This window comes from Pan troglodytes, chromosome 18, assembly GCF_028858775.2.
Source record: "Pan troglodytes isolate AG18354 chromosome 18, NHGRI_mPanTro3-v2.0_pri, whole genome shotgun sequence".
Taxonomy (NCBI): domain Eukaryota; kingdom Metazoa; phylum Chordata; class Mammalia; order Primates; family Hominidae; genus Pan; species Pan troglodytes.
Window position 1 is genome coordinate 13,616,640 of NC_072416.2, and position 17,204 is coordinate 13,633,843.

General features: G+C 46.5%; 1 protein-coding gene across 11 annotated transcripts in view; it reads left to right on the plus strand.

Moving 5' to 3' along the window:
* The window catches only part of CLEC16A (C-type lectin domain containing 16A), a 236,576-nt gene that overhangs the window by 23,171 nt on the left and 196,201 nt on the right, over positions 1-17,204 (plus strand). For all 11 annotated transcript variants that reach the window (XM_054668203.2, XM_009430305.4, XM_054668201.2 and 8 more), the window contains exons 4-9: positions 1,522-1,670; positions 3,483-3,588; positions 5,295-5,418; positions 9,572-9,746; positions 11,675-11,728; positions 15,227-15,340. In XM_054668203.2, the coding sequence (XP_054524178.1) occupies positions 1,522-1,670; positions 3,483-3,588; positions 5,295-5,418; positions 9,572-9,746; positions 11,675-11,728; positions 15,227-15,340 (722 nt within the window). The remainder of the gene's footprint in view (positions 1-1,521; positions 1,671-3,482; positions 3,589-5,294; positions 5,419-9,571; positions 9,747-11,674; positions 11,729-15,226; positions 15,341-17,204) is intronic.

The following is a 17,204-nucleotide window of genomic DNA, read 5'->3' on the forward strand; positions in this document are numbered from 1 at the left end:
TCAGTGACTACTACTACTGTCCTGAGTGCTTTCTGTGCATTTTCTCCATTAACCCTTACCACTACTTCAAGAGGAAGTTTTGGCTTCATGAAACTGGGGCGTGGGGAGGGTCAGCAGTTTGCCCAAGGTCACAGCACAGCTAGGAAGTGGCAGGGGCGAGATGTGGACACAAGCAGGCCAGTCCAAGTCCACGATTGAACCCAGAGCTTCCCAAACACGAGCACGCATGGGGAGCCCTGCACACTTCTCACATGCAGAGTGCTGGGCCCACCCCTGGAGATTCTGACTCCGTGGCGCAGGGCCGGGGCCCAAGATCCTACAGGTCTGACAAGCTCCAGGGTTGCTGTGCTCCCCATCTGAGGACAAGACTCTGAGTAGCGAGGCTCCAAACCATGCCCCCAGCAGGTGTCAATCGTGTTCTGCCTTTAGCTGTCCTGGGGGCCGGGCAGGTGAGCTGGTGCAGCGCTCACACAACATTCCAAAGGACAGGCGATGGGACAGCAGTGCCTGCCTTGCAGGGTGGCTGGTAAGAACACAGAGGGAAATATGCCTGGCAAGGGCCCAACACTGAGATATCAAACTGCAGGCCATAGGCTGCAGCTGGCTGGTAGACATGTTTTTGCCGGCCAGCACAGCTTTAAAAGCTAGTTGATTTCAGTGGCAAACATGTCAGGATCAGGAGATGCAGTGTTGGAATCTGGTTTTGCCTCTCTTCACTGTTGAAAGCCCTCGCCATACTGGCCTGCATTTCTGCAGGGCCAGGCGCTGGGAGCTGGGGAATGGGGTTGCTCTTCAGTTGACCCCAGTGCCCTTGGGCCCTCATCACCCAGTTTTCATAGTTGGGCCCCCATGATGCATGACAAACTCTGACATCAGACCTAAGTTTGAATCCCTTCTCTGTGACTGTCTCTGTGCACGGGTAAGTTAACATCTCCGAGATGTTTTTGCTTATCTGCAAAATGGGAAGAATGAGCAGGATCATGTGATGGTTAATGGTCATGTAAAGCACTCAGCCTAGTGGCCGGCATGTAGTAGGGATTCAGCAGAAAGGGACCTTTATGAAATCATGTTGCTATATAAGGAGGAAAAAAACCCTAGTGTGGCCTGTTGTGGCCTTCAGAGTTGATGATGTGATTTGTGATGGCAGAAGGGGGCAGCTTTTTACCCTCATTCATGGGTGGTTTGTGAAAATGCCCACACACCAGCTAATTTCCCCCTACTCCCAGCTCTTTGTTACACTTTGCCATCAATGAAAAGAAAATGTTGGAGTGTCTTTTTTTTATTTGGTGTGGGAGGGCGGGGAAGGGCTGTTCTCTGGTGATGCATTTGAACTTCCTGGTGACTGTACATCGAAGATGATCTCTTTGCTGGTTAAAAGTTAAGCTCTTCCCAGTTAGTGTGTTTAATCCCAGCAACCCAGAGGCTTACCTGATTCAAGTACATTAACGTGGTCATCTGCTTGTTACCTGGCTTATCTTTCCTCCAGCATGAGTTAACCTGTTTTGTTTTTTCTCCCTCTAGATTATTTGCTCTCAAATAACTACGTAAATTCTATCATCGTTCATAAATTTGACTTTTCTGATGAGGAGATTATGGCCTATTATATATCGTTCCTGAAAACACTTTCGTTAAAACTCAACAACCACACTGTCCATTTCTTTTATAATGAGGTAAGTAATTGCCAGAGGGGCACATGTGGGTGTAAAGCCACACGTGGCTTTTTTTTTTTTTTTTAACGGCAGCGCCTTATATCTGGATGGTCTTGTGTCTGTTTACAAAGCTCTTATATGCTTGTTATGATTTTCATGGCAACACTTTTGACTTTGGCATGTTTAAAAAATTTTTGTAATTAAATAAGTTACCTTTCTATTTAAAAAATGTAATTTTTTGTAGAGACAGGGTCTTACTATGTTTCCCAGGTTGGCCTTGAACTTCCGGGGCACAAGCAATCCTCCTACCTTGGCCTCCCAAAGTGTTAGGATTACAGGCGTGAGCCACAGCACCTGGCCAGCCTTTCCATTGTTAATGTAAAATTCAGTTTGTTCTGAGAGCTTTATACTTGGTAGAGAGGAGACATGCCCAGATGTTGTCTTGGGGAAGTGTTGCCCTGTGGGAAAAACAGGAACTCCAGTCAGGGCTGGTTTTGTCACTTCCCTGCTGTGTCACCTTAAGGAAGTCCCAGTCCCTTTCTGAACCTCAGTTTCCTTATCTGAGAAATGGGGTTAAGAATATACATCTTGTAGGGTTATTAGGGGTTGAATTAAATGAGATGATGTCTTCAAAGTGCCAGTATGTACATAGCTCCCTAAAATCATAGACGTTGCTATTGTTGATAAGATAATGTCCCTGACATTCTTTGGGAGAATTATTAAAATGAACAACTTAAATAAATAAATTGCTCCTGTCCTCACACCTAAAAGGGGTTTGAACAATAGGGTCAATGTATCACCCATACCAAAAGGTCTAGGCACTGGTCGTGCTGGGGCTGGTTCATCCTGTGGTTCAACAATATCAGCGAGGACCCAGGCTTTCCCATCTTGCTGCTCTGCTGACTGTACAGCTGGCATCCATCCTCAGGTTCAACCCCTCATGGTCACAGGGTGGCTGCCACTGCCAAAATGCCTGATGAGATCACTTCCCTTCTTGTGTCCCTTTTTAACTTCCAAAGAAAACTTTCTCGGAAGGTTCCCACCAGCCTTCCCCTCATGTTTCCCTGCATCCCACTGAGTACTTCTTAGGTATCAGGTGCTGGGATAAGCACAAGACCAGAAATGATCTCATTTAATCTGGAAACCATAAAGTAGATGTTATTATCCCCATGTTATAGATGTAGAAACAGAGGTTTAGAAATACTGCATTGCACAGGTTAGAAGTGGTAGAATGGGTAATGAACCCAGGTCTGACATTATCTGGACTCATTTTCTTTTTAATTATAATTTTCGAAGTAGAGATGAGGTCTCGTCACATTGCCCAGGCTGGTCTCAAAACTCCTGACCTCAAGCAATCCTCCTTCCTTGGCCTCCCAAAGTGCTGGGATTCTGGGCATGAGCCACCACTCCCAGCCAATCAATCAGTGATTACTACTACTACCACTACTACTGCTCTTTTTTCTTTTTTCTTTTTTTGAGACAGGGTCTTGCTCTGTTGCCCAGCCTGGCGTGCAGTGGCACGATCACATCTCACTGCAGCCTCCAACTCCTGGGCTCAAGCCAACCTCCCACCTCAGCCTCTCCCAAGTAGCTGGTACTATGGGTGTGCACCACCACACGGACTTGGACTCTTCTGTTTCTTCCATGGCTTTGCCTTCCTGTCCCTTTCTACATGCCCCATTGGGAATGAACCACTGACTTACGGTTCACATTGGCAACTTTTTTTTTTTTTTTGTCTTTTTCTGAAGTCTCTGATGGAATTCAGAGAGTTGGGGTGGGGCCAGGCCTGGCTTATGGGCTTATAATTTGTTTTCGTTATTTCTTTTGTTTTAGCACACCAATGACTTTGCCCTGTACACAGAAGCCATCAAGTTTTTCAACCACCCTGAAAGCATGGTTAGAATTGCTGTAAGAACCATAACTTTGAATGTCTATAAAGGTAAGTGTCCTCATGGGCTTGCGTCTCGGCTGATTTCTGACTTGGCAGCAAGTGCTCACTCCCGTGTGTGTGCGTACAGTTCTTCGATTGTCACGAGGGAGCACATTGATGATGAGCCGTGGCAGCTTCTCTCATGAAAAACTTGGAATCCCCTAGCATTTAGCTGGCCGCTCATGGAAATCCTTGCCTTCTCCAGTCATGTCGAAGTCTTGCTCATGCTGCTACATAGAAGTAGGATGTCCTGAGAGGCACGTGTGGGATTCAGAGTGGCTATGTTTTAGAATTTGAGAAAGCAAAGTTGTCTTTTTAATGTGTCATTTAAATTTTTGTGTCTTGGCTTGTGAAATGTACTTTAATACAGCTAAGGGGTAATTTGACTTTTAAGTAATATGTAAAAGCATGTCACATTGTGAACAGCAGGGGGCAATGTTGTATTCCCAACAGGCTGCAAAGCCCAGCACTAACAATTCCTCCTTTCCCTCAAGATGTTCTTAATGCCCAAAACATTGCCCCAGGGAAAAAGCCATTCCCCCACTCTCCGCTGCACTGACACAAAGGCTGCCTGGCCACAAGTTTCCTGAACTGGAATTGCCCTTCCAAGGCGATGCTTGGAAGTTCTCTGCCCAATTCCTGGGTTATTTTCCCCGGAGTCACCACAGTGGAGATGGGACTATTTTCTCAGGGATGAAAGGGCTTTGACTTTCATGAGCCAAAATGTTATTACTCCCTAATGAGGGTGGGGGCTTCTCAGGGACTCACTCCAGCCTAGCACTGGGCTTACATTAAATTTAAGAACCTTTCTAAGAGCCCAACTGGACCCACCCAGGGGTCGCAAACTGAGGACCTGTGGGCCATATCCAGCCATCAGACATGTTTTAACTGGCTTAGTTTTTGAAAAAATGTGTAGTTGCCAGTATTTAAAAATTGGGAGATCTTCCATGATAATCTGGATTTGCACCTTGAAGATGTAGATTTGGCTAGTCAAGGCCCACAGTCCTGCAGTTGGGGGGGTCAGCTGGCACAGAAGCAGCTGCCCCTTTGGGGTCAAGGCCCGTGCTCCCAGGTCACACGCTGGACCTCTGGCAACTAGCCAACGTGGCAGGCTTGTAAGATTGTGACCCTGGTCCAAGCCACAGTTGGTTCTGCTGCCTCCTGCTCTGTTTTCTCCTGTCTCCTTCTAACCTTATCTCTCTGTGCAGATGCCTCCCGCCCTAGTCTCTCTCCCTCTGAGCAGCTCTCTCACCTTCCCAGGTCCTAACCCTGTTAACTGTTGTCTGTTTTTTGCTTTTCCTTCAATGACGATTCCTGTGTTCCTTATTCCAGTGTCATGTAAGTTATTAACCTCTGGTTTTCTGCTTTCTTAATCTACCCTTATATGTAAATACCTTGCTTGAGAATGGTGTAATTCTCAGTGTAACTAGCTCAGTCTGCTACTGATAAGTAGGCTCTCCCATGCACCATTAATGTTTAGCCCAACTGATTTATTTTTAAGTATAAAATATCATAAGAACTGCCTTGATGACTATAGTTTTATGAATAAGATAAACATTTTTAAGTATTTCCAGGAAAGACAGACAATTTCAGATTATAGCAGAGGGCTTTTTCATTGTGGTTTTTGGGTTTTGCTTTGTTTTTGTTTTTTTTTTAATCTTCCCCAAGTTATTTTTGGTAGCTTGACTTTTTTTTTCTTCTGTGAATTTTCTCAGTGGATAACCAGGCCATGCTGCACTACATCCGAGATAAAACTGCTGTTCCTTACTTCTCCAATTTGGTCTGGTTCATTGGGAGCCATGTGATCGAACTCGATGACTGCGTGCAGACTGATGAGGAGTAAGTGACACCCCCAGGGCCACTCAGTAGATAGACAGGGTGGTTAGGGGAGAATTCTGTTTTCATCAAGGAAAAATAAACACAAGAACCGCACTTCCCTACCTCTGTGTAGGGAGAGCATGGACTTCCGTACTGTAAAAGGTCCTGCTCACCTATTTGTAATAATGAAATGCTGGAAACAACTCAGACGCCTCCCAGAGCAGGCGGGGTAAATCAATTCAGTACAGCCATAGATGGGGATGCTACGCAGCTGGTGAGAAGGTCAAGGGGCTCTGTGAGCTGATGAATGCATTAACAAAATGTAGTCTGTCTGTACGATGGAATAGTGTTTGGCGATAAAAAGGAATGAAGTGCTGACACTTGGTGTGGCGTAGATGAACCTCAAAAGCATTATGCCTAGTGAAATGCCCAGAATAGGTGAATCTATAGGGGCAGAAAGTAGATTCCTGGTTTCCTAGGGCTAGGATGTTGTGTGGGGACATAGGAAGCAACTGCTAATGAGTATAGGGCTTTTTTTTCTTTTTTGAGACAGAGTATTGCTCTGTCACCCAGGCTGGAGAGCAGTGGGGTGATCATGGCTCACTGCAGCCTTGACCTCCTAGGTTTAAGCATTCCTCCTGCCTCAGCCTCCCAGGTAGCTAAGACCACCAGGCCTGTGCCACCATGCCCAGCTAATTTTTTTGATTTTTAGTAGAGATGGGGTTTCGTCATGTTGCCCAGGCCAATCTTGCATTCCTGGGCTCAAGCAATCCTCCTGTCTCGGCCTCCCAAAGTGCTAGGATTACAGGTATGAGCCACACATCCGGCCAAGTAGGGGCTGCTTGCTTTTTTTTTTTTTTTTTTTGAGACAGAGTCTTGCTCTGTCTCCCAGGCTGGAGTGCAGTGGTGCAATCTTGGCTCACTGCACCTCTGCCTCCTGGATTCAAGTGATTCTTCTGCCTCAGCCTCTGGAGTAGCTGGGATTACAGGCATGCACCACCACGCCTGGCTAATTTTTGTATTTTTAGTAGAGACAGGGTTTCACCGTGTTGGCTAGGCTAGTCTTGAACTCCTGACCTCATGATCCACCCACCTGGGCCTCCCAGAAGTGCTAGGATTACAGGTGTGAGCCACTGTACCCAGCCATAAGGTGCTTTTTTTTGCAGGGGGGATAACAGTGTTCTAAAATTGACTGTGATCATGGTCAGGCAACTCTGTGACTCTACCAAAAACCATTACATTTTGTACTTTAAATAATTGAATGTTATGGAATGTGAATTATACTTCAATAAATCTCTTTTAAAAAAGAGATTAGGATGGTGGTTTTGTCCTCAAAGGGATGATTAGAACTTCCAGAGCAGGATTTCTTTCCCTTGGCTCTATTGACCTCTTGAACTGGGTACCATTGTTGGGGGGGCTGTCCTGTGCGTTGTAGGATTTTTAGCAACATCGCCAGCCTCTCTACCTGCTAGATGCCAGTAGCACCCCTCCCCAGTCGTACCAACCAAAAATGTCCCCAGACATTGCCAAATGTCCCCTTTAAGGCAAATTCACCCTCACTTGAGAACCACTGCTCCAGGGTGACAGCTTTGCCCAGGCCTAGTGAGAGGTGCTCCTAGATGGGGTAAGGATGCTAAAGGGACCAGGGCAGACCCATTGGAGCAATTGGGAAAGCTAGAAGCCTTATGGATTTAAACAGTCATGGATGCGAGACATAATGAGACACTTAACTATAGAAAGAACAAAGTTATACAAGCAAGGAAATGAAATCATAGTCCTCTATTTGGCTCCACAGCGAATGTTATGACATCAACCCCAATTACTGATAACTACTTGTGGGGAAGGGGCAGAGAGAATGGAAGAGTTCTGTCATAACAGGAGGTCAATAGATAATACCTAAAATGGCTCAATTGCAAAATTGGAGTCCATGCAGATTTTCTAGAAATATGGGAGGAACTATCTGCAGAAACAAGTAACTGCCTCTGGACAGTGAGGAGAAGTAGAGGAGGGCTGGGTGCGGTGGCTCACACCTGTAATCCCAGCACTTTGGGAGGCTGAGGTGGGCAGATCACTTGAGGCCAGGAGTTGAAGACCAGCCTGGCCCCATCTCTACTAAAAATACAAAAATTAGCCAGACATAGTAGTGCACCCCTGTAATCCCAGCTACTAGGGAGGTCAAGGCAAGAGAATTGCTTGAACCTAGGAGGTGGAGGTTGCAGTGAGCTGAGATCGCACCACTGCACTCCAGCCTGGGTGACAGAGCAAGACACTGTCTCAAAGAAAAGAAAAAAACAGTGGAGGAGGCGAGCCTGGGCCAGGAGCTGCTCTTTTTCATTATCAGCTTATCAATGCTATTTGAGTTTTAAACCTAGCTGCATATATTACTTTGATATTTTTTAAACCAAAGTATTAAAAAGTGAGGCACTTTAAATATACCATTAGAGAAAATGTTCCAAAGTATCTTATTAAGTGGGAGAAAAGTGCAAAACATTGTGCATAAATGTTCTAGGTCTCAGGCGCACGGTGGGTTCATAGACATTCATTATACTGTTAGGCTTTACAACATGTATTTGCTATAAATATTTACCAAATATCTTTTTTCTTTTCTTTTTTGAGATGGAGTCTTGCTCTGTCGCCCAGGCTGGAGTGCAATAGTGCAATCTTGGCTCACTGCAACCCATCTCCCAGATTCAAGTGATTCTCGTGCCTCGGCCTCCTGAATAGCTGGGACTACAGGTGCATGCCACCACCCCTGGCTAATTTTTTTTTTAATATTTTTAGTAGAGACGGGTTTCACCATGTTGGCCAGGCTGGTCTCGAACTCCTGACCTAAAGCAATCTGCCTGCCTTGGCCTCCCAAAGTGCTGGGATTACAGACATGAGCCACTGCACCCAGCTGAAATATCTTGTTGAAGTATAAGAAATAATTGGTTGGGCATAGTGGTTCATGCCTGTAATCCTACCACTTTGGGAGGCCGAGGCAGAAGGATCACTTGAGTCCAGGAGTTTGAGACCAGCGTGGGCAACATGATGAGACCCCTCCACCCTCTATGAAAAATTTTTAAAAATAGTTGGGCATGGTAGCAGGTGCCTGTAATCTGAGATGCTTTGGAGGCTGAGGTGGGAGGATCCCTTGAACCTGGGAGGTTGAGGCTATAATGAGCTGTGCTCATGCCACAGCACTCCAGCCTAGGTAACAAAACAAGACCCTATCTCAAAAAATAATAATAAATAAATAAAAGGAATAATTATCCAGAATTATGTAAAAGAAGCAGAATTGATCTTGTTTTTACTTTTTTTTTTTTTTGAAGTATATACAGTTAGACGGATAGAAATGTGACATCTATATTTTAGATGTGACTACTACTAGGAGAGGTAAAAATGTAGAAAAAACAGACATTAGGGTTATAAGTCCCAAAATGTTAATAGTGGATATTTGTTAGTGGTGGGTTTGAGACTTTGAATTCTATTTGCTTTTATATTTTAATTTGCTGTTGTCAAAAATGATCATCTATCAGTTGGGTAATAACAACAATACAAACAAAATGCCTAGCTAGCATTTGCTGCATACTCCTTGGGGGTGGTTAAAGCATCCTCACCAGCTGTTTCTGGTGTGTGAGACTGACTCCACCCAAGAGACATTACCCCCTGGCCCCCCATCCCCAGCATGCTGTTGCTAACTGCTGGGAGACGGAGACCTCCAGGGCAGGGGCCTGGGGGAGGGGTGTCATGTCTTTGCTCTATGTCTGCATGTCGTCAGGGCCACTGGGGTGGCCACGGCTGTGGAGGCCTGCTTTTCTCTTTAGAACTCCTCTGGAGCATTTTAATTACAGTGGATTTATTGCTCCATTAGTGCTGCTTATCTGGGGAGCCAGGGGATCTTGCCACAGTGGCTAGTAGCTGTGCTTACGCAGTGGCTTGCTGGAAGAGTTTAGCAGCATTTTGCTTTGTTTACCTTATTCTGGGAGACCCCAGCAGTCCCCTGAAATTGATTGCAGTAAACCTGCCCATTTTCCCTTGTATATCTCCCCAGTAGGGGCCAGGATAAGTGTCTCTTGAGACTAACTCAAATATGTGGATGAACTCACAGTGACCTAAGTCTCAGGCCATTGATGTTAGGCTCAAAGGCTCCTAGTGTTGGCCTCCAGGCTGAGGTGGTCATTTCTCCTGGCAGGCATCGGAATCGGGGTAAACTGAGTGATCTGGTGGCAGAGCACCTAGACCACCTGCACTATCTCAATGACATCCTGATCATCAACTGTGAGTTCCTCAACGATGTGCTCACTGACCACCTGCTCAACAGGCTCTTCCTGCCCCTCTACGTGTACTCACTGGAGAACCAGGACAAGGTGGGTCCAGCCCCGTGGCTCCTGCTGGCTGAAGGCCATCAGAAGTGGGGAAGAACAGTCCCCAGTCCCCTGGAATGGGGCTGAGCATTGCAAATCAGGACTGAGGTTTTTTTTTGTTTGTTTATTTTTAAAAGACGGAGTTTTGCTCTTTTACCCAGGCTGGAGTGCAGTGGTGCGATCTTGGCTCACTGCAACCTCCGCCTCCTGAATTCAAGTAATTCTCCTGCCTCAGCCTCCCGAGTAGCTGGGATTACAGGTGCATGCCACCACGCCTGACTAATTTTTGTACTTTTTGGAAGAGACGGCGGCATTTCACCATGTTGGTCAGGCTGGTCTCAAACTCCTGACCTCAGGTGATACACCTGCCTGGGCCTTCCAAAGTGCTGGGATTATGGCCAGAACTGAGGTTTTGAGCCCAAGGGAGATTCCTTTCAAAGCACACTGGCTTTCCTTTCCTTTCCTTTCCTCTTATTTCCTGAGACAGAGACAGAGTGTGTGTGTGAGAAGACTATAAAAGTGAATGGGAAAAGATTACCGACATCAGGAGGAAACAGGAAACATCTACAAATGTAGGGTTTTGGTTTCTGTGCATCCTTCCCTGAAGTGTTCTCCTCCCCAGTAACTTTTCCTGGTAGTTGCCAGAACCCACTGATTTGGAGAAGATACAGACAGCGACAGAACTTGCGCAGCATGGAGGGAAGGGATGGAGCACACTCAGGGAACGGTCCCAGGGTGGTGACTGTCCACTGTTAGCAGGCCCCAGAGGCCTGTGGGGATGACGGCTGGTAACATGCAGGGCCTCAGGACCAGGAATCTGCATGTCTCACCTATCCCTCAGGTGATTCTGATTCTGTGCTGCTGGTTCTCAGGGCCCCCCTGTGAGGAATGCTGCTTCTGGAGGGGAGGCCTCTGTGCAGTTCCTCCGGAGGTAAAAGGGCCTCAGCAGGAGGCAGGACAGAGCCAGCTGGTCACCATGCAGAGGTGCTCCAAGGGGATGGAGTTTTCAGGATTCTCACTACAGATGAGTAAATAAAATAAAGTGTATTTTTAGTAGAAACGGGGTTTCACCATGTTGGCCGGGCTGGTCTCAAACTCCTGATCTCAGGTGATACGCCTGCCTCGGCCTCCCAAAGTGCTGGGATTACAGGCATGAGCCACCGTGCCCGGCCAGGACTGAGGCTTTGAGCCGGAGGGAGATTCCTTTCAAAGCACGCTGCTTTTCCTTTCCTTTCCTCTTATTTCCTGAGAGAGACAGAGACAGAGTGTGTGTGTGAGAAGACTATAAAAGTGAATAAGCGCCTTAGCTTTACCAGAGGCAGCTCTGGGAGGCAGAGACAAAGTATGAGAATTGGAGTTTTCAGACCTGCATTCAAATTCTGCCTCTTCCCTTTCCTAACTCTGTGACCTAAAGCAGTTAACCTGAGCCCGTTTCTTCGGCTGCAAAATGAGGGCCTAACGATTCTTCTCTAACAGGGTGGGTGTGAAATGGAGCATCTTGAAATTCAGTATAAACGAGGGGCTTTTCCAAGGCCAGAGTGCCCTAAACCTCCTCCCCCATGCTTTGAAAATAACTTCCCAAGAACAGGCCTCCTGGAGGCCTCTCCTGCCAGGGCGTCCAGTGCCCCAGCTGGTACAAATGAACGTGCTTGGTAACTTAAGGAGCAAGTTCTCGTGGGTCAGCCTCTCATCCGTGAGTAACGGTGAAAGGTTTCTCAGATGGAAAAATAGTGTCCTTGCAAACAGTATTGAGTGGGATTTTGCGGAGTGGACTTTTGAGTAGCACCAAGAAAGGACAGCCCTAGGGCCGTGGAGGAAGTCAGTGGGACAGGACGCCTTTGTTCACACAGAAGGCTTTTGGCTTTGTGTATTTTGTGCTGCTTGCTTGTGTGACCTGATCTCTCTCTCTCTCTCCTGCCACCCCGCACTAGGGAGGAGAACGGCCGAAAATTAGCCTGCCGGTGTCTCTTTATCTTCTGTCACAGGTATGCTTGATCATTCACCAATGTCCCCACTACATTTGGGGTCCCTTGGCGTGCCACTGCCTTGAAGAAAATCCCCAGGCCTTATCACCCCATCTTCTCTGTCCCCCCCATGCTGGAGTAAAATAACAGCAAAACAGAAGGGGCTTTCTGTTTTCCAGGTACTAAATAGAGGTAGTGTGTATCTTTTTCATGGTAGGAGATGGAAATCCAAAGAGAAATGAAAAATAAACCAAACCTAACTTGTGTAGTTGATTTTTACCATGAAGACTGAGGTTTCCAAAACAACTGAGGAGTGCTTGAAATGCCCTGGAAATGTGGGCTGCATCGCTTTTACTCTTGCAGCTTTGAATGAAGCCCCACACTGCAGAACCCACAGCGTGCATACACACAGCAACCTTGGTGTAACAAACTTCCTGAAATGAGTCTATTGTTAAAGGGCTTTATCGCGGTTCTAGTTCCCAGATTACCGTGTGGAAGGAATCTTGTAGCAACCTTAGCTCTCAGATTTGTGTCTTGAGCCAATTTTTCTCCCTCCCCTCCTTCAACAAGTGTGTTTCCTTCATGTAATTACGTAATATTTACAAGAAGGGAAAAACTCCATGGCGACCCAGTTACATAACTTTAAAAATATTTTTATTACAAGCAGTCCAGACTCTCAGGGCATCTCATTAGACTATTAAGTAGTCCAGCATTTACCCAGAACTCTGTTTCCGCTTTTGCAATGGCACAGGTATTTATTTGCTTTGATGAGGAACTGTCCTTCTGACTTGATCCCCAGCTGTTTTGAATTTGGGGCGGGGCTTTGTCTTTTTGGCCCAAGAGGAGAGGTTCAGAGGCCACCTCCTCCCCGGCAGGTAGGCCAATCCGGACATGTCCTGACCATCACTCACAGCCCAGAGTCCTATTCTGGGGCTGTTTGCTCAGAGCTCTGCATGGGGCCAAGTTTGTCTGAATGCCGCTCTGTACGACGGCGCTGAGCACAAACCCCAGCCTCTCCTGGCAGCTTTTTTCTGCTGCCTCTTTCCAAGTCTGCCGGCATCTCCTGCTTGGGATTCTGAGAGTCCAACAGGACCCAAGCAAGCCAGTTCTCAGCCCCAGGAATCATATGGAAAGCATCCTCAGGACCCTTCAGCTGTTGGAGCATTGCCCGGGCAGGGTCTCCTCCAGAGAGCATGGCCGCCAACTGCCCACAGCGGGAACGTCAGTGGAGAGAGTTAGGCCTTTTCTCTGAGACTCCTCCCTCACCGGTTTGCTTTGTAAAGGACCAGTAGCCCATGCACCCAATTACTTGTTTCAGTATCTCACAGAAAACATAGCTTGTAATTCATTGTTCCTCAAACTTGAGTAATACATCCCTTTTAAAGATAAACAACCTGAAGCCCTGTTTCCCCCTGCATTTTCATTTAGCTTAATGAAAATGTGACCTAAATGTGTGAAAAACCTAAAATCAGGTATAAATCCTGTGTCCTGAAAGCCCCTACCTCAATATAAAATCATTGCATACTTGCAAATTATTTTACAAGCATAGCTAGAAAACCATGAAAATTTTTATGGATGACGTTAATTTGGTGTGACAGGTGATGCTGTCCTCCTAAAACCATACTGCTAACAGAGTGTGGTGTAGGCAGCTGGGCCCAGCTTTTTGAGTCTGGCCTGCACGTGCTTCCACGTACCTTACAGTTACTCACCCTCCCTCTTTTTTGGGTTCAGAGCCAGGGAAATGAGCACTGTGTGTGTCCACAGGCAGGAATTGGTTGCTTTGTTCAGGGGGGCCTTTGTAGGTGCTCACTGAATGCTTGTGGACTGAAAAGAAGGAATAAATGATCAGTTAAGGCCGCATTCATTCAAGGTACGTAACAGATATTTGAGAATGAATGACCACAGTGATTGGTGTTTTGTGTTGTTGGTAGAGTGATGTGTGGCAGTAATTCGGCCATAAGGAAGGTGAGAAAAATCATCATTGCTAACATTTAAGGGCCTGCCAAGCCTTGGACATGGGTTAACTCATTGAATCATACTATGTGTTCTCTGTGATAGAAAAGGTTCCCAGTATTTTTTTAAAAGATGCAATTTTTTATAGGGAGGTGCCACATGGCCATTCTGCCTGTACCTTTTATCTAATTTGAATTCTATGTATTTGTTAGAATAATATATTCCCCTTGTTCAAACAGTACAAAACATGGCATGTGAAAAGTCTCTCTCTCACTCTATACCCTGAGCACCCAACTGCACTCCCCAGAGGCAGCCTGTGTTGATTTTTGCCTTCACTTTTTAAAAAATAATTTTTTTTTAAACAACGTTTTTTAAAGTTAAAAAGTTCAAACATGTAAAAACCGGGTTTCTGTTCTAGTTTTGTTCAGGCTCCTGACTTCTATCCCCAGAGACAATTAGGGTTACAGGGTTCTCGTATGTCCTAACAGAGACTTCTGTCAGGGGTTCTCAACTAGGGGCGATTTTGCCCCTCAGGGGATACCTGGCAATGTCTGGGGAGATGCATTCAGTTGTCATGACTGAGGCTGGGGTGCTACTGACATCTAGTGGGTAGAGGTCAGGGATGCTGCTAACCAGCCTGCAGTGTCTGGGACAGCCTCCCTCCATACTCAGTTACAGCCCAAAGTGTCAGCAGTGCCAAGATTGAGAAACCCTGGCCTATGCATGTGTAAATAAGCAAATACAAACATGCACACGCTTTTATATGCAAATGGTAGATAAGCCACACCCTGTGCTACACCCTCTTGCCTTTACATTTTAAAACAAAATAGCAGGCATGTCTAGGCCAGCTTTGCAAGACAGTTTTGAATACCCTGATTCTTAAAGCTGGTCCTCTGAACATTGGGCAACAGATGTGGGAGCAGGGCCAGCTTAGCCCAGAGCCAGCCCTCTGATTTTGCATCCTGGCCCACCTGGGTTTGCCTCTGTCTCGTGTGATTTTCAGCCCCGTAGTTCACATACCTCCTGACGATGCTGTGGAATCCCCGTGTGCTAAAACCCACCACAGGGTCAGAGCTCCTTCCCGTGATGGAATCTCTGTGTAGCCAACCCTCTGCCAAGTCCTTGATTGGAACAAAACTCTCCGGCCCCTTCTTCTTGTATCACTAAAGTATTGGGACAGTGCCTTCTAGTCTTCTCATAATCAAATTTGACACTAAAATGCCCATGGAAAGGAAGGAGTATGCTGGTTTGGCTGTTCTTTCCCGCATTGCTCCACTTCAGCCGGATTTGGCTTCACCCAGCCATGAGGGACAGTCTCGCATTAATGCACTTCCTTCCGAGGAAGAGCAGCCAGCCAAATAGGCAACAGTCTGAAGGAGAGACTGACCTTACAAGAGTGGAACCGAGTCCTGCTTCCTGTGGCTCATTCTTTGAATTTTGCATCGTAGGAATTGCTGCTTAATACAGGACTTAGGTAGCCCAGCCTGGTCGCTTCTGATCCAGGAATCAAGAGGTTGAAAATACCGCACACTTTCATGCAAATCCCGTTTCTTTTTTTTCCGCCAGGTCTTCTTAATTATACATCATGCACCGCTGGTGAACTCGTTAGCTGAAGTCATTCTGAATGGTGATCTGTCTGAGATGTACGCTAAGACTGAACAGGATATTCAGAGAAGTTCTGTAAGTCATTAGCTTCGGGACTGACCTAAATAGGAAACCATTGCTCATTTTGCTAATCTGTGTGTTTCTCTAAAATCAGAAACTAACATTCTGAATATATAGCAGTGATGATGCATAAGCTGGTCCGGGATTCAGTGAACCTAATCAGAGTCTTGATTGCATACCCAAGAGAAGCTGGGATCAGGTACCACCTGGATTTGATTGATTGTGTGTTCTTAAACGTGGAATTGTACCACTCCGGGCCTTAGGTTGCATATCTGTGAGACACTGTTATCGGGACACAGTGAGAAAATGCCTTATCAGAGGAACTAATGTCTACAGAAGTTGGGCGATGAACATCCATGAATGACTCAGGCCCCAGGTGAGGGCAGTAGAGAGTGGCGAGGGGTGTGGCAAATTGGAGAGTGTATGCCACCTTGGCGAGCAGCTCCTGTTCTACCCCAGGCTGCTGCTGTTCTGCAGGAATATGGATGTAGGATTACTAGGTTTTTTCATGTTTCTAGAGAAGCGGGAAAAACGCATTGTTACGTGTAATCTCTAGTTTTAAATGATCATCAAGCTTTGGACTAAGTAGCATGTTTGTGGTCTGCAGGAAGGAGCCTTGGCGTTCCATTTGGTACACTGCTGAGGGAAAACACCTGATGGCCAGTGTTGTGACTTCTCTTGAAGCTTTCCCATCTTGTCCTCTGTATATCTCTGCTGTCATCTCTCAGATCCTGCTCACATGTCCTCAGCTCCAGCTGCCTTAATCCTGGTCTGACTTGCTTTTCCCCCAGCACGTCCAGCATTTGTGCCTTTGAACCTGCGCCTTTACCGTACCTACAGCCTGGTTCCTGATGCACCTGGTTCCCTCTTTTCAAAGGTCTTACCCACTCTAAGCTCCTTATGGCAGGGATCTCACCTGTCACTGAATCAGCTGCAGTCTGGGCTGCACAAATGCTCATCTCACTTATGCGGAGCCCAGGCTGCAGCTGATTCAGTGACAGGTGAGATCCCTGCCATAAGGAGCTTAGAGTGGGTAAGTGAGATGAGCATAGTGCGTTTTATACAAGGGCTGTTTCGTAAAGGTTTCCTCTCTGCAGCCAGGTGCTCAGGCAGTGGCCAGGCTGGTGAAAGGGCCAGCTCGCCCTGGGGTAGTAGATTTGCTGCCCCACCTACATGAATGGGTGGAATGTGACCCTGTGGATGAAAGGCCACCACTGCATGGAGTACAATTACAAGAGGCCCCTGCCCTTCCACTGGTTTTGGTGTATGATGGTCTGGCCAGGTCATTTTGTTATTCAGGGGAGCATTAGCGCCTCTGAAAAGCTTCCCAGAAACTCTGTCCTTGTTAGTGGTGGTGGCATTAGTGAATTGATTGGGGCCTTTTCATGGCCCCTGTCTGGCCTATCCCTTTCTTGATTCATTCAGCAGTGTTGATGGAGCTCTTTCTTTGGGCCAAGTATCATGCTAGTTCTGGGGATACACAATGTCATAAAGAGTCTGTGCCATATTCGAGCTTTACAGTACAGTAGAGAGGTGGACATGGATCAGATATGCAAATAACTCACTGTCTTAACTCTTATAAGTGCTCTAAAGGGAAGAAGTGTTTGGTGAGAGGCTTTGGCCTAGAGGTGACAGGGGTGATGTGTTAAAGATTTTCCTAGTGGTCCATCTCATGACAACACACAGTCTGGCAAATGTACAGCTGACTCAGAGTTTATGGGGCCCTAGATATTTCTCTGCAACTTTCTTAAACTAGCGTTTGCTAAATGAATGTAAGTCACGGAAGGCTGAGTCAGCAGAATCAGCAGGGCCTCCAGTTAGAGGTGCCGAGTGCCCCGCCAGCCTAATGGGTTGTTTCACTCCATTTAGAAAACAGGCA